General features: G+C 32.1%; 2 protein-coding genes across 2 annotated transcripts; one reads left to right on the top strand and one right to left on the bottom strand.

Annotated features, from left to right (window-relative positions):
• The first annotated feature begins 8474 nt into the window (after positions 1 to 8474).
• Positions 8475 to 12229, top strand: LOC107613530 (SNF1-related protein kinase regulatory subunit gamma-1). Its single transcript, XM_016315571.3, has 6 exons — positions 8475 to 8984; positions 9113 to 9285; positions 9553 to 9729; positions 10371 to 10646; positions 10736 to 10899; positions 11769 to 12229. Exons 1-6 carry the CDS (start codon positions 8816 to 8818, stop codon positions 12064 to 12066), a joined length of 1257 nt encoding a protein of 418 aa, XP_016171057.1. The 5' UTR covers positions 8475 to 8815; the 3' UTR covers positions 12067 to 12229.
• A 5544-nt stretch (positions 12230 to 17773) lies between these two features.
• On the bottom strand, positions 17774 to 20199 carry EXO70F1 (exocyst subunit exo70 family protein F1). Its single transcript, XM_016315541.3, has one exon. The coding sequence runs from the start codon at positions 19987 to 19989 to the stop codon at positions 17914 to 17916; it is 2076 nt and encodes a 691-aa protein (XP_016171027.1). The 5' UTR covers positions 19990 to 20199; the 3' UTR covers positions 17774 to 17913.
• Positions 20200 to 25930: the final 5731 nt, after the last annotated feature.

Genomic DNA, 25930 nt, shown 5'->3' with positions numbered 1-25930 from the left:
GTCAGTGAATTATGTAAATGTTGTAGGAATTAGTTTCAACATTTGATGAGTTATTTTTTGGAGTAGATCATCAATTCTATCCTATACATTTGTATTCTAACTTTAAGAAGAGATTTTTAAAACTCAAACTAAAGCGCTCATGATGTGTAATTGACGACATGATAACATTGAATCACTTTTACAAACGTAGGAATACAAATAGGACGATTTAAACGTTAGGGACACAAGTAGAATTTATCCTAAACGTTGGAGACAAAAACGATACTTTACTCGTAAAATTATTATTGTTATTACATGAACTTATTAGTAGCTTTTTTTTAAAGAGTAATGTTATTATAATAAGAATAAAATATAACTATAATTAAAAATTTTAAAAATTACAATTTAATTAAATAATTTATAATTTATAAATAATTTTTTAAATTAATTTAATAATATTAAAAACTAAATATATAATAATTTAAATAAATATATTTAAAAATTTTAAAAATAACAATCTAAAATTTTAAATAAATAATAATTTATAATTTATGTACATGCTTAAGATGAAATTTTTGTATTCTAAAAATAAAAAATAGAATAATAGTCTTGTCATATTTAAGAATTTGAATATTAGAAGAATTATATTATATTAGTGTTAGATATAAAGAAAACCAAGTCACCAAAAAAAAAAAAGATATAAAGAAAACCAATAATTTGTAATGACGATACTCATTCAATAATTAGTATTTAATTTTGAATTTTAAATTATTAGATCTATATTTTAGTTTATTTTGTTATTAAAGTATTAAAAAATTAATTTGTTTATGATTTATTTAATAATATTTTTAAAAATTTTAAATTTAAATCAATTCAATCTAATCCAATAAAATAAAATCAAATTTAAATTAATTTATCTTATTTTATTTTTAAAAAAATTTAAATTAAATTATTTTATCTTACATTTTAGAATATGATTTTGTTAAGTAAACAACTACTTTTTTAAACAATATAAACAATGAAATTTAAAATTAGAATAACTGTACTTTTCCTTTAGAATATATAGGCTTTGTTTGGTAAAACTTGTCGAGGAGGTACTTGAGTTTTTTAAAAACTCAAACTCCTCATTTTGCGTTTGATAAATTAAAAAGACCATATATTTGTATTTGTAGTAGCTTTTAAAATATTGAAGTACTTTTAAAAATATTTAAGATAGAGCTTTTTAAACTTGGCCTACTTTTTAAAATTTAAAAGTCCGCTATAATCTCATATGTTAACTAATTTTTAAATTTAATGTTTGTAATTATATTTATTATAATATTTTTAAAATTTAAAAACTATTTTATCAAACATCATTATTATTACTTATGTTTATTAATAATTATTTTTAATTTAATTTATTAAATATAAATATTACTATTTTTAAAAAGACATTTTTTAAAAATTAATTTTTATAAACTATTTTAAAGAGAAAGTATAGGGAATCAATGGCTTAAGCGTAGAATGTGTACAATGGAGGTTTAGGAAGTATTAGAGATATGATCATTAGTGTTATATTGTCCTGTCAGGCTACGCTTTTGGGATGAGTGGTTTCAAATATGGTATTAGAATTCTAGATCCGAAAAACTCAAGAATTCGATCCTTGGTGAACCCAAAATCAGTATTCATGGACCAAAAATTTAGTCAATTGTACACATTGTATGCTTAGGCCATTCGTTCCCTAGCACTACTCTTTTAAAAAATAAAGCAATAGACTCTTAAAAACGCAAAGCCTTATTGTCTTATGACTACGAGAATGAAACACCTTGAATACGAAGAAGATCTTCCACGAGATCTGATTAGAGAAATCTTGGCGAGGCTTCCAGTGAGGCTTCTTCTGCAACTGAGGATTGTATGCCGTTCATGGAACTCCCTAATCTGCAGCATGAGCCAATTATTTGCACTCTCTGGATAATGAAGGAGCATGGAGTTGAAGATTCTTGGATTAAATTGTTTGAAATCCCATCTCAAACGATCAAGCCATGTTTTACAGTAGGACCCCTGTATATCTCAGAAGATCTTAATCTTTTGGCACTAAATGAATCTTATTTCAAATTTGTTGTGTATAATTTACGTCAAAACCAACTTGTTTCTCAAGTGGCTCACGAGTATCATCCGAGAACTATATTCCTTTGCCATGAGAGCTTGGTCTCACCATCACATTATTGATCACCTCCAGGCTCCAGCCCTGAATTCGACACGCATCACGTTCCAACTCATGCATTGCTCAGTTGCTCTTCATATCGCCTGAATCATCCAAGTCATCCGGGGATCTTGCAACGGATTATTGCGGTCTTAAAAGGATTAAGTATTAATTGTTTTGTTTCTTGTATTACTTATGGTTGAATTTGAAATGTATTGTTTTTCAATTTCGCTACGTTACCAACAGCATTTCTGCCAACTTTTATTTATAACTGTGTTTAATGGAAGTGTCTTTGTGGATGTGTCTAATAAAAATGTCTTTTTTATGGTTGTGTTTAACAGAAGTGTCTTTATAGATATATTTTCTGGATGTGTCTCTTTATATATGTGTTTAAAATATAATAATTAATTATTATTGGCAATAAATTGATAGATAATATGTTGGTATCTTATACTTTTTCATTATTTTTTGGAAGGATTTAGTTCATCTCCCAAGCTTGTTGGAATAATTAAATTAAGTTAAAATTTTAGATGCAGTTAACTTCACTTAAAGTTGATAATTAAAAATTGTTATATAAAAAATTTAGTTAAATCAATCAAATCATTTAATGGTTTGACGGCACATGAATTTTGATCTTAAATAAATATATTATATTGCAATATTCATTCATTTTATGGTAATTAAATAAATTGGTAATTTATTTAGACCAACAGGCATGGGAGATCAAATACATTCCGATACAATTGTGTTTCCAATAGGGATGTCAATGGGGCAGGGCGGGGGCGGGGTGGGGGATGCCTCCCTGCTCCCCATCCCCGCCCTCAGATTTGCTCCCCATCCCCGCCCCATTCCCCACTGTGGGGGAATATTGCTCCCCATCCCCATTCCCCACGGGGCCCCATTCCCCGCGGGGACCCCATTCCCCATCTACATAATAGTTCTAACTAATTGTTAATTTCCATATGAATAGAGCTGCAAGTATCTATCTTATACAAAAACTGTAAGATTTTATACAAAAAGTCTAAATGATACGATGGTGACTTCTCTCGAAATAACGCAATAGGGGGACGCGACGACGAGTCAAAGGACAAAGCAGTGGACGAGGTAAGAGACGTGGCAACAGAGAGGAGAATGGACACGACGGCAGAGTTATGAAAAAGAACGCCGCAAATAGAAATTACGACGCGGTAAGGGTGATGGCACGGTGATGTGTGACGATTCGGTGAGAAGGGTGACGAGGGGGTGGCTGCAGAGAGGTTAGATGGAGTATGGACAGCCTTAGGAATTTCTGAATTGAAGAAGGGTTATGCAAATAAAGATTAGGAGTTTTGGATTTCTATAAATGTGTGTGTGAGAAATGACTAAAAAACATATATGAGAAATAAACTATTAAGGATAATTTAAGGAATTCATAAATTTCGGGGAATAGCGGGGACGGGGCGGGGATCCCCGCTCGGGTTCCCGTGCCTGCTTCGGAGGAATTTTGTCCCCCATTCCCATCCCCGCGGGAAAAATTCCCCACAATCGGATCCCCATTCGGGGCAGTCCCCGCAGGGATCCCCGCGTCTCGGAGAATTTTGCCATCCCTAATTTCCAAGTCGAAGGAAAGACCAAACCACTCAAAATAATCATCTTCCATAATACTACTAGGATCATACGCAATCCAATTCAGGGTTTACACTTTATGACTTTACAATGCATGGTAGCTTAAGATGATAATTTTATTCAGTATCATACCTTGAAGAATATTAAATTATTAATAATAAAACATCGTGCATTTCTTTTCCATAGGAGTATGCAAGAATTTCCAATTATTAACATTTTTATAAATAATTTATTATAAAAAAATTATATAATTAAAACTAAAATCTTAAAAATATTTTATAAAATCACTTGTATTTAAACAATATGTGAAAAATATAATTGAAATTACCATATTCAAAGATATTGAAAATTTTAAATTTATAAAAAAAGAAAATAAACTCTTAAAAGGATTAATTTGATGCACGATATTTAATTTTAGGGACTAAAATGCATCATTTAATGATCTATAATAATTTATAATGCACGGACACAAAATACGGCTATGAAATACGGACACTTTCTTGATTTGTTGTGTCTTGTGTGTCGGACACATTTTGGATACAACACTTCTCAAGCTTAAATTGATTTTGGGCCAATATATGATGACAAATATTTCTTGGATTAAAGCCCAAATGTGTTTACTGTGTATGTTAAGTGTTGGAGGCCCAATGTTAAACTCTCAACCCAACATATTGCTTCAGCATTCTTACAATGTCTCAAGTCAATGCACAAGCCCAATCTACCCATCAAGCATCGTTCGGCAAATAGATGGCCATGCAATTGCTAAAAGAAAAAGAGGCATCTGTCTACACCATAAAGAAAGCAGGACAGCTGGAAGAAAAAGGAATAAACAACACAACAAGGACATCAATAAAGAAAAATTAAGAATGTGGGAGAGCAAAACACACAAGAACAGAAGCAGTAGAGCAACTCCTCGGATAGCAGAGGTAATGGAGCAGAGGAAGAAAGAAATGCATGCCAAATATGAAAACAACTCCAAGGACAACGGTGGTGGAATGGTTCCTCAACTTTGCAAGTTAGTGGAGCAAAATGGAGCAAGGACTGTATGCTATCAGAGACAGCTCCAATGGGTAGCTGGAACAAGAAAATGGAAGAGGCAAATTGGAGAGCAAGCTGATAATATAAGAAGTATCACTTCAATATTTGAAGACAAGAAAAAAAAGAGCACATTCAAGAGCATTATCTCAACTATTGAGCTGAATTTTTTTTCTTCTACTCGAGCTTCATTTTTGATTTTTTGTTATGACTATCTTGAGTCATCTTTTGTATTGAGTAAAAGGCTGAAAATGTGAATGAAAAAGCTATGAGAGAAAAGGCAAAAAGATGCATGAAAAAGCCATCAAAATTATGTGTAATTGAGTTGTTGAACTAAGACTAGTTTTCCTTGCCAAGTTGGGTTAGCACTTGGTGAGTTTGAATTTGTTTAGATTCTCCTTCCAAGTTGAGACAACACTTTGGGTAGTTGAGCTTTGGTAAGGAAAGTTTAGTGGTAGATACTAATTGAATTAGGGTGTAATTCAATAGTATTGGTGATTGTAATAAGTGAATTATAGTGAAAATTCTACTATGGTTGTGGTGGAGACCGGACATAGAATTCATGGCACTTAGAATCTGAACCAGGATACATGTTGGTCTCTTTCTCTTTTTTCCTTCTTTGTTTATGTTCTGTACATGAGACAAAACGAAAAACTCTCCCGCATTTTTAGCTTCTGCAAAAACAGAGCTTGAAACATTCACGTTTGAGCTAACTTGATTCAACCCCCCTTTTCAAGTTCAATCAGTTCCATCAAACTGTGTTTTAATAAAAAATAAAAAAAATTTCGGATACGTTTGGACACACTTAAATTTCATCACGTGTCAGCGTATCCAGCATTATTCTTAATATGTATTCTTAAAATGAGTTTAAAAATAGTATATATTATTAATTATTAAAAGAAAAAAATATTTTAAATATTTTATATAATTTAAAATAATATTAAAAATTAATTTATATTTTAATAACAATAAAATACTAAAATATCATTACAATTTATCTAAAAACTACTTTATATTTTATATATATATCGTATCCCCAAATTTTATAAGAATTTTAAATTCGCATGTTCAGGTGTCCCGTATTATACTTTATTCCGTGTTCGCATCAGTGTACATGCATCATAAATTATTATAGATACACCAAATTGATCCCTACCTTTACATTAAGTGATGCATTTTAGTCTCTAAAATTGAATATCGTGCATCAAATTAATCCTTTCACCAATTTATTTCCTTTTTTTATAAATTCAAAATTCTCAATATCTTTGAATGCAGTCATGAACGAATACTGTTGTGATATGTGGCACAAACAGATACATAGTTATACCATTACACTTGACCAAATCATAGAGTGACACATGTTACTAACAGTCCATGTCATCACACTGTTAACAGAATACGGGTCGGCGACTAACGTGGTGCATTTTTGTCAATCACAGTAGGGGTGAACGCGGATCGGATCAGATTGAATATGGCCAAAATCTCGATCCGATCCACACTAAAATCATCAGATCGGATCCAATATCCGCAGTTTTTAAGCTTGGATCTGATCAGATCTGCACATTTGCGGATCGGATATATTCGCAAAACACACAAATATTTTTAAAAGCTTATTTTTATTAAAAAATATCAATAAAATTCATTTTTTCTACTCTTTTAAATATGTTTATTCTTAAAATAATATTAGACATACTTTTCTTAAATAATATAATTAAAATAATACAACATATATGATAATTATTAGTTGAAATAAAACATAAAAAAAATATTTATTTATTTTTGATCCGCGGATATGCGGATACCTACATAAAATCCGCAATTCGATCCTCCAAGTATGCGGATCGGATCCGATAGTCGTGTGGATCGGATCCATATTCGTAGTTTTCGGATCAGATTTGGATAAATATAGCTGATATGCGGATCTGATTCAATCCATAAATACTCCTAAATCGCAGCGATGTAAGTAGTGCAATTAAAATTTTAGAGATAATTTTTATACAATTTACTAATTTTAAGGATCAAAATGAGATTTAGCTCTTATTAATTTACTAATGAAAAAAAAGATCAAACATTGCTAATGTAGCATGAAGTAAAGAAAACAAATTTTTTAAAGTGAAAAATTGATCAAATAAAAAAGTTAACTATTATTAATTTTGTAATATTATCTTATTATTTTAATTTGGTAGTACTCAAATATTTACCTTTTCATTCTAACATTTTTATTTTTTACAAAATTTTTAGTATGGTAAATTAAAGACTAATTCGTCGTAAATCTGAACTTTATTTAAAAATTTATCGCTAACCAATTAGTGGTTACACTGCATAAGATGGGATTCGAATTCAACTCAAGCGAACTAATAAACTGACTATTAGACCAACCCAAGTTGGTTACATTCTTTCTTACTCTATTAATCTAATTCTATAATGCACAAATACTGATACGGATATATGATACAATACCTACAGGACACGCAAAAAAATTTAAATTCTTATAAGATACGGGAACATAATATATATAAAATATTTTTTGGATAAATTTTGATATTTTATTAATATTAAAATATAAATTAATTTTTAATTATTCTTAGTATTTTTTTTAACTATATAAAATATTTAAAATATTTTTTATTTAATAAATAATAATATATATTATTTCTAAATTTATTTTAAAAATATATATTAATAAAAAACTGAACATACTAATATATAATAATATTTAAATTGTGTAAAGTCTAAACATGTTTAGAGATTTTTTTATTTTTTGTTAAAATATAATTAAATAAAAAAACAAACATCAAATATTAGTGAATATCCTGACATATGGTAGCGTTTGTTTTGAGGTACTAGGACACAGACTAGGAGACTGACACAGTATCATGTTTGTTGGCTCAAAGACTAGTACTAAAATTTTCTGTCTTTATCTCTAAAATTTCAGTATTTTAGTACCTTCAAAAAGTAGGGACACATGGGACTGAAATTTGTAAAAACGAAAATTGAAATTTTAATAACATTTTATATCTAAAATACCCTCGTTTCAATTAATTAATTCCAATTTTATTCTTTATGCAAATTAAATTAGAGTTTTATTCTTGTTTTAATTTCTGTCTCTCACTTTGCACCAAATAAAATACTAAAATTTATTTCAATTTCTATCTCTTAATCTCTGTCTCTCAATCTCAATCTTTCAGTCTCTATCTCTCTACCAAACGCTAAATTTAACAAAGAGTTGGTACTTCGGCTTCTGCTCACGAGTCAAGTGCACCCATCATAGAGCGCACGTTAGCACAGCACACAAAGTTAGCCCATAGTAAGCACAGGATGAGGATGTTTTTTTCCACGAGGTAATACAATTTTGGATAAGAGCTAGCTACGCTATGTGTCTGATCTCTGATGTTAACAAATCTGAGATGTAGAGTAGAACTTCATTTTAGCACTAGAAATTATGATATATATTTTTTGTAATTAGTTTCTGAGATTTCAAAAATAATAATTTACATTATGAAATTATATCTTTTTGTTCACTTAAATTATAATATTTCTAAAATTTTAAAGACTAATTTAAATTGTGATGACCATCTCAAAAATTGAAACTTGTACTCATGACTTCAAGAGATATTATATACAAAAAATTTGGTGTGACATTTGTTGTTTGGATAAGCATGATTGGCCTCTTGATATGGATTGCTACATAGGAAAAGAAAATGACAATTGAGTCATTGACCAGTGCAGTTTATCACACACAATGCGCCAACCTCATCTCTAGCCGTACAATATTCCACGTGGCATATAGCCAACAAAAAAGAGATCATAGTGTTCAAATCCAACGGTTGAAATCTAAGGTATAAGATAGTGCATAGTGAAGTGTCAGTAGAATCTAGAATCCTTGTATTCAGTTATTTTATTGCATTGGAATGAGTAAAGTGAAACTGATTATAGATCCTAAGCTTGTCAGCATTGAAATTCATAATTGCAGAAAGAGAAAGAGAAAGAGAGTGAGAAACTTGAGTGTTGGTTATGGCTGCTACAATGGAAGATAGTCCAAGAAGTCCAGAGGCAAAGCTTGGAATGAGAGTAGAAGATCTTTGGGATGTTCAAGAACCACAACTAAGTCCTAATGAGAAGCTCAATGCTTGTTTTGAAAGCATACCTGTCTCTGCTTTCCCTCCACCTCCTTCAAACCAAGGTTGTGTGATATTCAGATATTGTTTTCTAACTTTGTATTTTCTGTTCAATTCACATTTAAATTTAAAAAAAAGAAAGGATTTTGATTATACCCAGATGAAGATTAGTTTAGTATTTTGATGTTTTCAGAAATTGAGATAAAATCAGATGCTACCTTAGCTGAAGCAGTTGAAATACTAGCAGAACACAACATCCTGAGTGCACCTGTGGTGGATGTTGATGCACCTGAAGATGCCAGCTGGATTGACAGATACATAGGGATAGTTGAATTTGCAGGAATTGTTGTGTGGATTCTTCATCAGGTTAGCATGTGAGATTTTCATTAAGTTATCTTATCTTTACTTGAATTGAATGGCAAGTTTTCTTCCCACAAAGGGAAAGAATTTTGCATTAAAAATGATTTAGTAGCTGAATGTTGAGAAATTTGTTGGAGGAAGTAAAACTTATGACTGATATATATCATACCTTGGACTTGGTTATTCTTGAATTTTTTTTTTTCTCTTGGGGTGCTTCATTATTCACACTAAGCTAATTAATTAATGTGAGAATTGATGTTGGTGACATTGCAGTCTGATCCTACATCTCCTAAGAGTCCATCAAGTAGATCCAATGGAACTGCAATTGAAGCTGCAACTAATGGCATGGCTTCTCTACAACTTGAGGGCAAGGACCTTGGATCTTCTACAACAACTTCAGGGAACTTCTTTGAGGATCTCACTTCTTCTGAACTTTATAAGAATACCAAGGTTGTATACTTTTGTTATTTTTCTATAATGTGTGAAGGGAGGTTAGTTTAAGTGCGTCAAAAATCATTAAGAGTAGTATAACTTAATTTTAAGATGGTCCTAGAGAAACCGAGACAGAGACCGAGACAAAAACAGTATTAAGGTAGCGTTTGTTTTGAAGTACTGAAATAGAGTCTGGAAGACTGAGACTCAATATCATGTTTGTTAGTTTAGAGACTGGTACTAAAATTTCTGTCTCTGTCATCAAAATTTCAGTATTTCAGTAATCAGTACCTCTAAAAAGTAGAGACACAGGAGACTAAAATTTTTAAAGATAGAGATTGAAACTTTAATAATATTTTATAACTAAAATACCCTCATTTCAATTAATTAATTCTAATTTTACCCTTTGTGCAAATTAAATTAGAGTTTCATTCTTATTTTAATTTCTGTCTCTCACTTTGCACCAAACAGAATACTGAAATTTATTTCAATTTCTGTCAATCAGTCTCAATCTTTCCGTCTCTGTCTATCCACCAAACGCTATTTTTATAGATTTCAAGTGTGTATATCCCAAGGTTGCTAAATGAGGCTTAACTGGTTTTATTGTTCTTTTAGGATTAAAGTAACTGTCTTAATTCTTACCAGTTTAGCAAACACAGGTTAGAGATATCTCAGGATCATTTCGGTGGGCCCCATTTCTAGCACTGGAGAGGTCAAACTCATTCTTGACCATGCTATTGCTACTCTCAAAGTACAAGATGAAGAGTATTCCTGTGGTGGACTTAGGTGCTGGAAGAATTGATCAAATCATTACTCAATCTGCTGTGATACACATGTTGGTTGAATGTGCTGGTCTTCAATGGTTTGAGAGCTGGGGAACCAAGAAAATATCTGAAGTTGGTCTTCCCCTAGTCACACCAAATCATATCATCAAGGTATCTACTAATTAACTTCTCCATTAGGTAATTATGAATGTTTCTTTATCAGCTTGATTCACAATAGATGGTAATTCATATTTTTCCAGGTATATGAGGATGAACCAGTGCTTCAAGCCTTTAGATTGATGAGAAAAAAGAGGATTGGAGGTGTGCCTGTAGTGGAAAGGGGTGGCAACAATCCAGTTGGTAATATAAGCCTCCATGATGTTCAGTTCTTGCTAACTGCCCCAGAAATATACCATGATTATAGGTAACTTTTATTAAAGTAATTATAAGCAGTTGAGAGTTAGAAGTTAGTACATGAATATTTACGAGGTTAGTTGATAATATTTCTCTCTTTATATATATATTAGAAGTTAGTAGAGGTTAGTTGATAATATTTCTCTCTTTATATATATATATATATATATATATAGAATCCTGAAGAAAAAAGTAGGGCGGTTAAACGGATTAGCCCGGCCCATTTAGATCCGGCCTATTAAACCCGTGAGTTAAATAGGCTGGACTGTTTAAGCCTGCTTTATTCGCGGGCTATAATTTTTCAGCCCGGACCGTTTATGGTCAGCCCGTGGGTTAAACGGGCCAGCCCGTTTATTCTTTTATTTTATTTTTTAAAAAATATTTTGACAAAAAATATTATTTTTAGGTCAAAAACCTTTAAAAAATATTTTTTTTTTTTAGTTGATGGGTCGGATTTTCGGGTCGGATCGAAAAAAATATCGACTGGAAGTGCTACTTTTTTTTAAAAAAATGTAAAAAAGAAATTAAACGGGCCACCTGTTTAGCCTGCGGGCTAGCCCGTTAACCCGCCATTTTTTGTGGGTTAATCGGACTCAACCCGTTTAGCCCAAAATTTAAACGGACTTAATTTTGGAAACAAAACCCGTCCATTTAAATGGGTAAACGGGCTGGCCCGATGGGTTTGGCCCATTTTGACAGCCCTAGAAAAAAGTGAAAACAATAGAATCCCGTGTTGTGTTTTCACTTTTTCCTTCACAAAATCCAGAAAACAGAAAATATAGAAAATAAAAACGCAAACCATTCTTAGATATTATCTTTCATTTTTATTATCCTGTTCTATCTATTATATATTAATTGCATATTTACATTGTATAATAGAGCAATTACTGCCAAGGATTTCCTAACAGCTGTTAAAAGCTACTTGAAGAAGCATGAAAAGGTTGTTTCTATGTCAAGGGGTTTGATTACTTGCAAAAAGGATTGTACAATAAAAGAGTTGATCCAATTGCTAGATCATGAAAAGATTCACAGGGTCTATGTTGTGGATGATGATGGAAATCTTGAAGGACTCGTCACTCTAAGAGACATAATCTCAAGGCTTGTACATGAGCCACGTGGCTACTTTGGTGATTTCTTTGATGGCGTTCTTCCCATGCCTCCAAATAGTAGGGTTTAATTTTAGGGTTAAGAACATTTTGCATGTTACTTGAACTTAAGCAGATAAATCCATTTTTAACTTTTGTGAGATTTTGTGTAAATGTAAAAGTGCTGATGGAATCGTACTGAGTTTTGTATCATATTTTCTTTTGAATAAGAGTAATCATAATACCCAAATCCAATTCAATCTTTTACTATTCTAATCAAGTTTTGATAGTTTAATAAGATTTGAACCACCGTAGCTACAAAGATTGTTAGAAAAAGTAGTGATATAAAAAAAAATTTTGCTAGGAAGCTAATGGAATATTTGTAAAAAATGAACATCACACATACTATCCATAATAAACATCTTATGTCATGAAATCACTCATTTCAAAAGCTTAAACTGATTTTGGGGTTTACCAAGGATCAAACTCTCAACTTTTTTGATCTAGAACTTTGAGACTATGTCATGACATCACTTATCCCAAAAGCTTTAAGCTTATAGGAAAATGTAACACTAATAGTTATATCTCTAATATTGAATCGGACATCTCTAAACCTCCATTGTACACATTGTACAAATATTCCATTGATTCTCTATACGGGTTATGCTACGAGTACACCAAAATCAGCCACTAAGTTTGAGTTTAGATGTTGTGACATAAACAAAAATGATCACTTTTTTTTTTTAAGGAATGATGGTTCATACTTGTGTAATCATAGAATACATTGTAAAACTCTAATGAGATTTGTTTCAGACATGGCATCCGGGCCTTAACGGGCCCAAATATAACCCGGCCCAAGCACATCTTGCCATCTTAACTATCCAGAAAAGTCTCCACACCGCCAATGAGCTTTGGCTCTAATGGCATTTCTTCCCCTTCTCCACCTCAAGGTCTAGGGTTCTAACCCTAGAGAATGCAATTGAGGAAAAATGTGATAAAATATGTGAGGAGTGTGTGGGTGTGTTGTGTACCTAGGATTGAGAGTTGTCTAATCCATTGGGGTACCTAGGATTGGGGATTGTCCAATCCACCGACCACAAAAAAAAAAAAAAGAGTAATTACCCAAATCAGTCCCCGAGGATTTTAGAATTGGACATTTTAGTCCCCAAGGAAAATTAATACATAGATCAGTCCTCAAGGTTTTACTCCGGCAGACAAATCAGTCCCCGATTCATTTTCCGGCAGAGTAATTACCCAGATCAGTCCCCAAAGATTTTAAAAACGGACATTTTAGTCCCCAAAAAAAACTAATGTACAAATTAATCCCCAACATTTCTCTCTATTAGACATAATAGTCCCCCGTCCAAAAATAAAATAAAATAAAATAATTATTATTATTAATTACACAATAATATTGTACTATATTTTTTGTATTTTTTAGACAAAAATAATGATAAATTTATTCATTAGATTCATATATATATATATATATATATATATATATATATATATATTCACTCAATAATAACAACAACAACAACAACAACAACAATAATAATAATAATAATAATAATAATAATAATAATAATAATAATAATAATAATAATAATAATAATAAAATTATTAGATATTATTTTACAAGAAATTCAAAGTTAAAATCATTTGATATTTTTGTATTTAATATAATCAAAAGATGTCCTATGTAAAAAAAATTATATATGTTTATATTAAAAAATATGTATTAAAACAAAATATTTTAATTTGAATTTATATTAAATACATATTTTTTTAATACAAACATATTTTTTAAAATAGTATATCTTTTGATTATATTAAATACAAATATATCAAATGATTTTAACCTTGATTTTTTTGTAAAATAATCTCTAATAATTTTATTTATTTATTTTTTATTATTATTATTATTATTATTATTATTGAGTGACTATATATATATATATATATATATATATATAAGAATCTAATGAATAAATTTATCATTATTTTTATCTAGAAAATACAAAAAATCATGGTATAATATTATTATGTAATTAATAATAATAATAATAAATAAAATTATAAGAGATTATTTTACAAAAAAATTAAGGTTAAAATCATTTGATATATTTGTATTTAATATAATTAAAAGATGTACTATTTTAAAAAATATGTTTGTATTAAAAAAATATGTATTTAATATAAATTCAAATTAAAATATTTTGTTTTAATACATATTTTTTAATATAAACATATATAATTTTTTTTTACATAGGACATCTTTTGATTATATTAAATACAAAAATATCAAATGATTTTAACTTTGAATTTCTTGTAAAATAATATCTAATAATTTTATTATTATTATTATTATTATTGTTGTTGTTGTTGTTGTTGTTGAGTGAATATATATATATATATATATATATATATATATGAATCTAATGAATAAATTTATCATTATTTTTGTCTAAAAGATACAAAAAATATAGTACAATATTATTGTGCAATTAATAATAATAATTATTTTATTTTTGGACGGGGGACTATTATGTCTAATAGAGAAAAAAGTTGGGGATTAATTTGTACATTAGTTTTTCTTGGGGACTAAAATGTCCGTTTTTAAAATCTTTGGGGACTGATCTGGGTAATTACTCTGCCGGAAAATGAATCGGAGACTGATTTGTCTGCCGGAGTAAAACCTTGGGGACTGATCTGTGTATTAATTTTTCTTGGGGACTAAAATGTCCAATTCTAAAATTCTCGGGGACTGATTTGGTTAATTACTCAAAAAAAAAAGAAAGAAAAGTCTCCACACCTAACCACTTTAAATTACCTTAAGTTGTGAATTGTGATTTTATTTTCAGGAATATTCATGCATTTGTTTTAATAGAAGAAGCACATTACTTGCTGTTTGTGCAACAGAAAACAAAATCAAAATTTTAGAAATTGGTAATGAGAACTTGGGAAATATAAGCATGCTCGCATTTACTCTTTCTATGTTAAGCCTTGAACATTTTAATGCACCAAGTCCAATTTTAAGTGATGCTAGAACTGGAATCACATATGCAATGTTCTTAATGTTTTGTTGTAAATTATGGAATACTATGATGTACTATGCATCTAATAATAAACCTAAAATTCTGTTGTATAAATTTAAGTTACCTACGTAAACATAAACATGGTACTTATTATTTGTTATAAATTTTCAGCAAGTATACATAAAGGAAATATCATAGATATGCATTTAGTTTTAAGATTATCATTGTAAACATGTCAATCTAGTTTAAATCTCACAAATACAAATTATAAATAGTTTCTCTTATCATGAAAACATATATTGATAGACTGCCTTACAACAGAATTTCATTCTTCAAATGGTGATAATTTGTGTTGGATATGGTCACATGGTCACTTTATCTCGGAAAGGTAAAAACTCACGTGTAGTTGACTTCACATGAAATTGTTTTTGGATGGTTGATACATGTTACCATTTGTTTTAAAAAAATCGGTTTATTTTATATAAATGATTTAATTAAAAAACTAATTTAAATTGGACCAAACACTTACTTTTATTCTCTTCTTCATGGTTATGCTTTTGAAATTTGTTCTCACCTAATTTTTCAAAACTAGTATCAAACTTTCAATTGAGTATGTTCGTCTTATTTATATTTTTTTAGTCAAATTTATTATTTTAAATATATTTCTTAATTTATGTTCTTATTCACTCCTCTATGAACACAATGAAAATTATTTAATAAATACGTAACTGTTGATGTTATCACACTATTTGACTATTTGATGTTTAGGATGAAATTTTATTGAATGTTGGACAATAATTTTAAAAATTTTACTATTTACATATTTGTCTAGAATCAATACAGAAATTAACTGAGTTGCCGTTAGTTCCCACATTCAAGTCATTATAGGTAAAGGCAAGGGGTGCACATGGGCCGGGTGAAACCGGGTTTGATGTGACCCAGACCTGACCCAAAATATACACCGGGTCTATTTATTAGACCCGAACCCGGCCCTAGACCCGATGAAACCAATACACTTTCGGGCCACAATTATACCGGGTAAAAACCGGGTGAAAACCGGGCCGTTAACATTACATTACGTTGATACCTTCTTGTAAGCTAGCATGTAAAAATATCCAAATTTCTAAGACTCCAACCATTATTTAACATGGTAAAATTCACTTAGAAAAATATAACAAGAACCAACCATTCTTCAAAATTAAAGCATAACCACAATCAATACTAATATTGTCTAATAATACCAAATATTTAAATCAATACAAATAACATAATATTATGCATTAGTCTAAAGTCTTATGCATTCTAAACATAAAACATTAACTTATAGTTTTATAACGACTAATAACACAAAATATTAAGATTTACAATACTTAAATTCCACATAAGAATAGTCATGATCCATCACTAATAACACAAAATATTAATTGTGTATGATGACCGGGTCACCGGGCCGACTTCGGGTGACCCGAGCTATGGCCCGGACCCGACCCGAAATAATGACCGGGTCTATTTTTGAGACCCTTACCCGGCCCTAAACCCGATAAAATCACACCAAATTAGCCCCAAAAGTGTTCGGGACCGGGCCGGACCGGGTCTGTGCACCCGTAAAGCTAGTACCTTTATCATTGTTTCAAGAGTTATGTTTTTTCACAAACTCCATTTTTTCCTTCCATATGAATTCTATTTTTTTCCTCTTTCCTTTTGAATTCCTAATTTTTTTTTTGCCATTCTTATACAAACAAAAAAAACGTGATTTTTGTTTCTTTTTCAGAATACCAAACTTTACCTTTTCAAATAATTTGTATTTATATATTTGACGAAAATTAAATAAATAAAAATAAAAGATAAACTTAAAAAAAAGATTGGTCAAGAAAAATGAAAAAAAAAAGAACGTACCAAATTCATCATTTAAGAATTTAGTAAGACGCAGAATAATTAAAACCTTTTAAAGGTAGTTATTTGATTTATCCAAACCAATTTTTTTAATTAAACCATTTATATAAAATAAACCAATTTTTTTGAAACTAAATGATAACACGTGTCAGCCACAGCTATCCAGAAACGACTTCACATGAAGTTGGCATTGAGAAGGCGTTTGGGGGGAAGAGAGATACTCTTGGATGTAACTGATTTGGGAAATGAGTATTTTCTGGTGTATGCATTATGAACAATGTACAACGACGCTGAAAAGACTATCTAGTTTCATTAAAAGTGTTGGATGCAATTATGTTATGAAGTAATTTGCAACAACCAACACAACCAGCTCAGTTCTAACCTCATTGTCTCTCACAACATCAAGACTCAATATAACTATCTCTTTGTTCATCTGATAATCATATTAACATTTCAAACCATGTTCAACTTATGAACTCGAAAACTCAATTTGGGGATTCAAACTAGTAAACTCATCATCACAGTTCACAAGTTAAATCGAGAGTTTGATAACCTTGTTGAGCAGGCCTCGAGTTCATATCAGATATAGTTTTCCAGCTAAGAAACCTATTGTTCAACTTCAACAAATTGAAACCTGATAACTAAAATTGTAAACATGAAGATAAACAAAACCAGAATTTGAGTCAAGTTATAGATGAAGGGTGGCATTTCAAAACGTTTGGTGATTAATGAGAATAAAATACATTTTTTTATGTGCAAATATACATGACAGAAAAAACAAATGTTACAGTGTATGATGCAGGAAAAAAACAATTCTTTTTCATTTTTTTTTTCTGTTAGGGGATGGGGTTTGGGAGCAGATTTGAAATTCACAAAAATCCCATTCTTTTTAACATTAACACAGGTAAGCAACACCTATCCAGATACAATAAGATACATATGACACAGGATATTTTATCATCTAATCCTTCACAAAATGAACTTCACCTGTTATGTAGATCCTATACCCTATTGACTCTTCCTCCTTATATGGTGCAATACAGCAGGTGATCCTTCAAACAAATCCGATAAATAGGCCTCCAAGTCCTCTGGTGTATATTTAATGTACTTCCCGGCATGTCTTCCCTCGAGCTGACTCCGAAACCGCCCCACGAACGACCGGTATGCTGGAATCACCTTCTCTGATATAGAGATTCGGAGTTCTTCCCGGAGTTGTGGGTCCGGTACCTTCCACGCCGTCTGAATCCTATATATTTCCTCAAAGCATGCATTGAAGTTCTTGAACCTCTCCTTCAAAGCCATCTTTGATGCATTGTTAGAGCTTCCTCCAATCCCTTCATCCTTCAAACAGGACAAAGCCTTAGTCCAAGAGGCTCTCAGGTATCCCGTCGCATACTGGCGCACCTGACCGCGCCGCTTGCGAACCCAATCGTCTCCCAAGACATTCTGAAGATCCGAGTACTTCCGAAGATCTGAGTCCTTCCGAGGATCCGGTCCCTTCACCTTTCTCACCAGGTAATGGATGTTATTCATCAAAAATATACATTGTAATGCGCTATCTTCATAAAGCTTAGATTTCTCCTCAAGGTTATTCTCAAGCTCTGAAATCAACAATACCATTCGGCACCCCAAGGGTGAGATGTTCTCTGTCTGAGAGCTATTGCCGCCAAAACTATCTTGTAACCGGATAAGATCCTCGTCGCTAATCACTAAAAGCGAGTCCATAGGCTCACCATAATCCACAAGCAACTTCAAGTAATTCATCACATACCGGGGCAATGGATGAACGTCCCCGGTTATAACCGGCTTCTTAGAACTCTCATTTCTAAGACAATTCTCAAACTCGGCGAAAGTCCCCTTAACAGCCTCACCAAGCATCTTCAACACCCCATTGGCCTCATCAATCACAAACCCATCAGTGATCATACTCTCAAGTTCAGGCAGGGCATCCTTCAATGCCTCATACATGTCCAAGATCCTAAACAATTTCTCCGGCGACCGCTTGCAAATTGCGACGGCCTCACCGAAATTCAGCAACTGCATAACACAACCTTTGGCAGTCTCATTGAAACAGATCTCTCTAATCTCATCTAATTCACCAAAAACGCTATCACAAATCCTCTTCTCTCCAGTGAGAAGAACCCTAACAGAAATCTTAACGGCCTGAATCCATTTCTTCATTTTTTCATCTAAACTCTTCCATTCAACTCTTTGAACCTCTTCAATGCTCAATTTCTCAACACCAAGAATTGATAAATATTCATCCAAAACATCACGACGAACACTACTATATACCTGAAGGCACTCTTTCTCGTAACCTGACCTAACCATGCGATCAGCGATTTCTCTAAGTTCCGCCACCGCGTCAGCGCGGAGGAGATCGACAGAGATGTCGTCGCCGAGGCTGGCGCCGCGCTCGTGGAACCGCTGGGAGTCGCCGCCTTGGTCGTTGACCTCACCGAAGCTCTCGAGATTTTCGTCGACGGTGCCGCCGTCAGTGAAGGAGAGGGAGACACGGCGGATGGAACCGTGGAGGCTCTCCGCGTCAAGAGGAACGGTGTTCCTGACGAGGAGGTGGCGGAGCTCGTCCTCGAGGCGCGTCATAGCGAGCTGGATCGCGTTCTCGGCGCGGTCCATCTCAATCCGGTGGCGGTTACCGGCGGAGGAAGACGGCGGAGGAGGAGGGGCAAGGTTGAGCTGTTCCATCCAGTGGATGACGTCATCGACTGCGGAGAAGTAATCGGCCGCATCATCGGCGGAATCGAGGAGGAGCGATGAGGCGGAGTGGGGGTCGCTGGAGAGGGAAGAGTCCCAGCGGAGGATGAGCTTCTCAGCAGCCTCGAATCGTTCAAGCTCCTCGGCGGCGATGGCAGCGGCACCGTCGTCGTCGCGGTGGACAATATCGGTGATGTTAGAGAGACGGTTGTCGAAGCTGGAGAAGATGAGGAGCATGTCTTCACGAACATCTTTGGGAGTGTTCAGGCTCTTGAGGATCTGCTGTGCGGTCGCAAGAACCCTATCCTCTCCTCCTCCGCCTCCAGCTCCGCCGCCTCCTCCGCCATCAGTGGTGGTTGTTGCCGCCATTCACTTTGGTATGAAAGCACACACAAAAAATAAATAAAAGAAGATTGAAGTGTTGATGAATCAGAAGAATGGAAGTGGAAAAGGATTAGGAGAACAAGGCAAAACCAAGAACATTATTCTTAAGAATTTTTTTTTTTTTTTTTACTTTTCAATTTTTGTTAAGGAAAATCCAAGAAGTAAAGAGTGAAAGAGGGTTATGGTTTTTGCCTTGGGTTGAATTTTTTTAATTTAATAAAATCTTTTTGTTTGCATAATTATTTAATTAGCTAATAAAAAATTGACTATAATAGTTAATATATTCAAATATAATTGAATAATTGTTTGAAAAAATCTATCCTAACTCTTGTACTTATATAATTTATTAGACTTATAATAAAATAAAAAATACTAAAAAATTATTAAAATTTATTATTTTTGTTTATTAGTTATTAATATTTAAAAATATAAAATAAAATATGTTATAAAATTATTAAATTAAAAAAATTAGATTAATAATTAAGTCATAATCAAAATTAATAAGTTCTTATAACTCTTAGTATTTCTCTAATAAAATATATAAGATTAATATTAATATATTAATATAACAAGGGGAATGTGAAGTTGAAATTTGTTTTGTACATTTGTTTGAGACACGTTACACTCCTCTCTTTTTCTTTGATTCACACACGATGAACTCTTTTAGGCATAAGATATTTTGTTTTGGATATGAGTTTGGGTTAAAATTAAAATTTGTAAATAAATCATTTTTAATTTTAATATTTCCTTTTTGTGTTGTTTATAATAATCATTGACTGAGACTCATTGTGACGGGTTGCGTTATTGGACTCCATATTCTCCTCTCCAACCTGCGTTTGTCTTTGGATCTCATTCCCATGTCAACTCTCTATCTCCCTTTCTTTCATTTTTTTTTTCCTTTTTCATAATATATTTTTTTATTTTTCTTATTTTTTATCCTTCTAGTACATGTCATTATTTTTATATTTTTATCGATTTATTTTCTTTTATAAAAATTATTATAGTCATTGATTTTTTGGATAAAAATTTATTTGAATAACTTAAACCTTAATAAAAATCGGATTTATTAGAAACTAAAATATTCGTTCTTAATAGAAATAATTTAACTACAAAATTAATTTTGAATAATTCTATAGGTTTTGGACACACTCCAACATTACCGTGTCAGCACTCGAACTTACTCAACCTCTTGAACTAAGACCAAGTCAGCCTAACCATCAATACTTAGCAAGAAAGCTAAGAATACAAGAGAACATAAGAGAAAGGCTTTATTGCTCAAGTGTGGTTACAAATGATTCACACACAGTCAAACTCTAACTCTCACCTCTATTTATAGCCATCAACCTCCTCAATGGATGGTTAGGATTAAGTCTAATCAACGGTCCAGATTAATCATCCAGAACCTTCTTTACAAATATCTATCATACCACAACTCTCTAAATGTTTCTAGATTATTCCATACCACTCTTTATACTTCTATATACATCTACGCTCTTCTAGAATATTCTAGAACGTTCCGGAACCATCTAGAGTATTCTCAAACACTCCAAAAAACTATACAAACACTGTTAAATCTAACCTTCTAAAATTTACCGTGACAATTCGCTGCTTAAACAAAATGTAAACTATTTTGCATACAAAGAATATCTGTTGGTCTTATTTTATAATTAAAAAATAATGTGATATATCTAAATATTTTTATCAATTAAATTTAATTAAATTAATTTAAATTTAATAAAAATTATTTGTATGTGTGAATCACACACTTTGCGTTCTTTAATTTTTTTTCGTGTATTTTTTTATTATTATCGTTTTTATGTTACTGCATTTTTCTTTCATTTTCTTCTTCTTCTCATGTTTGTTACAATTTTTTTTTTGTAAGGGTAAAACAAAAAAATTATGAATAGATAAAATAAAAAGAAGAAGATAAAAAAAAAAAAAGATGATAATAAAGAGGATGAAAAATTTTAAATTGTGTATAATTTATCAAAAAAATAGTACAATTTTTTTAACCGTGACATAAGAAGTGTTGATACATTGATTCACAATTCAGCCAAAGCTAAAAGCACATAAAATCTAACTTGTAGAGTCCAAACACACTCTAGTAGTGAGATCATAAAAATACTTAGATAAAATATGAGATCATAACAACTCTTAGATAAAATAGGAGAATAACTATCCACCAAGATAGGTGGATAAGCTATAGAAATATAACTTATCCTTCTACAGTTCTACTATATAAATACCTTATCAATCTCAGATATTTTTTAACGCTAATTTATACAAAATTGACCAAAAACTCTTACTAACTTAAGTATCAGAGTTCCTTGTTAACTTATAATTTATTTATAAGTACTGAATACTAAAATAAACATATGAAGATATAAAATTATATTAGATAATTAAAATATAAATACAAGTATTATATTTTAAGATAATAAATTAGTATATTTTAAATTTATTTTGACATGAGAAACACAAAAATATTAGTAAGTATTATATTTTTTATTGTTTATTAATTTTATAATTATATTTTTTATTTTATTTTTTTCTTAAATTTTGTATAATAAAAAAATTCATAATTTATTCTATTCTATATTTAATTTATAACCAAATAATATATAACATATTATTTTTGGAATTATTATCCTAATGGTCATGTTTTTAGTATTTTATTTTACTAAAAATGATTTCAGGTGCGACAATTGAATTTTTTATCGATTTAGCTTTGTAAGAATGATAAAACACTTAACGTACATGTAAATAATAGAACACTTAATAAATTAGTTTTGAATTTACGTATTTATAAATTTTTGAAATAGGTTATATCTTTGTCTTATTTTAAATTAATGTAAATTACTACAGAATGTAATGATTTATAATTTACACATAATCTGCTATAGAGTAGCACGAATTACATTGAAAAATGTGCAATGTAAAAATCGCTATAGGTTGCCGTAGTTTCTGAAGGAATTAAGTCATGCATAAACCACTATAAAGTTTAGCAATTTATGTGAAAACAACAACTACCGTAATCTGCTTGAGGGTGCCACGGTTTTTGTGGAGCTTGGCTATAAAACCGCGATAGCCAGCAACGAATTCTTCATTTAGTAGAGAGGAAAAAATTTTGTTGAGAGAGAAAGTTGTAGTTTGAGAGGGGGAGGAGGAGCTGGAGAGAGTTTGGAAAATTTGGAGAGGCCATATCCAAGTAGGATCATGACGGACAAAAATCGCTTGTATCCTGTACTCAATTCTACGACGGGTGCTATAATCCTTTACACTCAACATAGCTTCCTCTTTACTCTAGAAAGATTGGCCAATTTGAAATTTCGTATGAGCGATTCCATCATGCAATTCTTGACCTCCAAATGTAGGATCTACGTCTGGCTGTTGGCCAATGGCTTCCAAGTTTAAGGTTGAAAAATGTGGAGGATGTTGCTGTGTGCGAGAAGTTGATGGGTCATACTTTGTAGGTTGATTGCTCCAAGTACTCTCATTATTGTCCCCAAGTATGTCAACAGACTCTTCGTCCGAATCATCATCTCGCATCAATTTTCAACTAGATCTGGTTCACCATTGCCTGCAAAATCAAGAATCAGACGAGGTAAACTAGCCATCTAAACTGCAATAGATGGGGGTTCAACCACTGGACAAGCAGGTGCAACCACAGGTGTCGAGGTAGAAGCACCGCCAACGAAGTCGACTGGGGATTCGGAGCTGATGCCCCAAAACTGTCGACACTATCTTTCAACTTGGCATACAACTCGTGTATTCTCACTACTGGAAAACTTCGTTGACAATGAAACAAAATTGCATATCTTCATCGGACCCTATCACAAATGTATCATACTTCACACTAGTTAACACAACAGCAATAGGGGTCTTGTAAAATAACTTCTTCACCCACTTGATCCCATACACCCCAAGCTTTTGCAATGTACTGATTTTTAGCTCTGACAAGATATTCGATGACCGAATAAAAATACTCAGTAGTTCTCTATCAGTAAACTTAACACCGTACTTTTTACTTTTTTGAATTTTTTTTAGAGTAATGCACTAAAACTAGAAAACTCTCCTCACTCTCCATTGTAAAAATGACACTCTTCTTTTTTACAATTGTCGTCCATAGATATATATAGAGAATCTACGTATACATAATTTACCACAGACCTGTTTTCATATAAACCGCTGGAGCCTATAGCAATTTATGCATGACCCGATTCCTTCAGAAATCGCGACATCCTGTAGCAGTTTCTGCATTACACGCTTTTCAATGTAATTTGCACTATCCTATAGCGGATTACGTGCAAATTGTAAACTACTACACCTTATAGCGATTTACATAAATTTAAAACAGACCAAAGATGTAACCTATTTCAAAAAATTGCAATTGCGTAAATTCGAAACTAATTTGATCTAATTATATAAATTGCCCGTATAAATAAGAGAAAATGCTCGTAAAAAATATACTAAAAAGTAAAAATTTTGGATTAAGTACGATTTTAATTTTTATGATTTTAGTCAAAAATTAAAATCATCTTAATTTTTTTTTTGCATTTAAAATTGTCTCCAACATCAAACTTTATTTTAATATCATCATTTTCTTAATTTCTAGATACAAGTACTCTCATCTTCCCAAAAAATACATCTTTTCCAAAAAAGCCAAGAGATTATTTGTCCTCATCTACTTTCTCAAGACAACATAGCTCATCAACCAACTAAATTAGCGGCTTGTCACCACTTTTGGGATTTTTTGTGGTTCTCGTTGCACCTATCTCATTGCCCCTACTTTCGCACTGATGAACTCTTTGGTCGCGCCTCCGTTTCTGCCACTCCGCCACCAAGTGTTGCCTCCATTTTTTGACGAGCTGCAGTTGTTTATTGAAACGAATCTCTACAGCCACCAAGCTTGCCTAAATAGCTATGGATGTCCATCCCTTCGGAACAGAAGCTCAGACTCGTGCTTTTGGAAAAAGAAGAGAGAATGTACGAGGGTAGTGGTGGGGTGTGGGAGGAGTGTTGCGCTGCTTCTCTCCAATCTCATTATGCTTCTTTGCTTCTCGTCATTCTCGCTGTGCTGCTCTGTCGTGGTCGTCGAGCTGCTTCTCGCCCTCGTCGTCTTGGTCTCGGCCGTGCTGCTCTGCTTCTCGAGGTTGTCGCTGAAATTCTGGTAGTTGAATTGAGTCCTCTCTTATTAATTTGTTAATCAATTCCGCTAGGGAGACAATGAAGAATCTAAACAATGTGAACAATAGACTGCAGATTTAGCCCAAATACATATAAAAAATAAAAAAACACTCCACAAATTATCTAAATAAAAAAATCCACTCAATTATTCCGAAAAAATAACTATCTCAAACCCTAATTTATCAAAGCATTTCACTCCAATACCCTCTTCTTTCCCAACCGGCTGCCACCCCCACTTTCATCAATAATCATCCCACTGCACTGTTGCTGATTGGCTTGCTACACTTCGCCACCGTCATCGCTCACCCATAGTGAAAATAACCATCTACTTAAGAATAAAAATAATCATTCGTCTACCTAATAAATTGAATATCCAACATATTTTAATTATATATAACTAAACCCAATCCAATCAAAATAATAATCCATATAATAATTAAAATAAGGGTTAAGTACTGAAATCGTCCCTAAGGTAAGTGGTGAAAATCAAATTCGTCCCCGACGTTTTTTTGCTATTAAAATCATCCCGAACGTTCAAAAACACTTTAAAATCATTCTTTCCCAAATTTTTGGACCAAAATACCCTCATCATCATCATTCTCCTCTTCACCACCACCACCACCACCACCACCACCACCACCACCACAGACACAAACACAAACACCAACACCTTAACCCCACTCCGGTAACCCCCCACCCCTCACCGCCCCCCCCCTCACCCACTCCCTCACCGTAAACC

The sequence above is a fragment of the Arachis ipaensis genome, chromosome B8, assembly GCF_059453495.1.
Source record: "Arachis ipaensis isolate K30076 ecotype BB chromosome B8, ASM5945349v1, whole genome shotgun sequence".
NCBI classification, from domain to species: Eukaryota; Viridiplantae; Streptophyta; class Magnoliopsida; order Fabales; family Fabaceae; genus Arachis; species Arachis ipaensis.
This window is presented reverse-complemented; position numbering and strand designations above follow the sequence as displayed.

Bases quoted from the DNA above. Each gene is read 5' to 3' on its own strand.
- LOC107613530 (XM_016315571.3), top strand. From the start codon at position 8,816: ATGGCTGCTACAATGGAAGATAGTCCAAGAAGTCCAGAGGCAAAGCTT. The intron at 8,985-9,112 runs GTTGTGTGATAT...TGATGTTTTCAG, and splicing joins TCCACCTCCTTCAAACCAAG to AAATTGAGATAAAATCAGAT. The intron at 9,286-9,552 runs GTTAGCATGTGA...GTGACATTGCAG, and splicing joins TTGTGTGGATTCTTCATCAG to TCTGATCCTACATCTCCTAA.
- EXO70F1 (XM_016315541.3), bottom strand. From the start codon at position 19,989: ATGGCGGCAACAACCACCACTGATGGCGGAGGAGGCGGCGGAGCTGGA.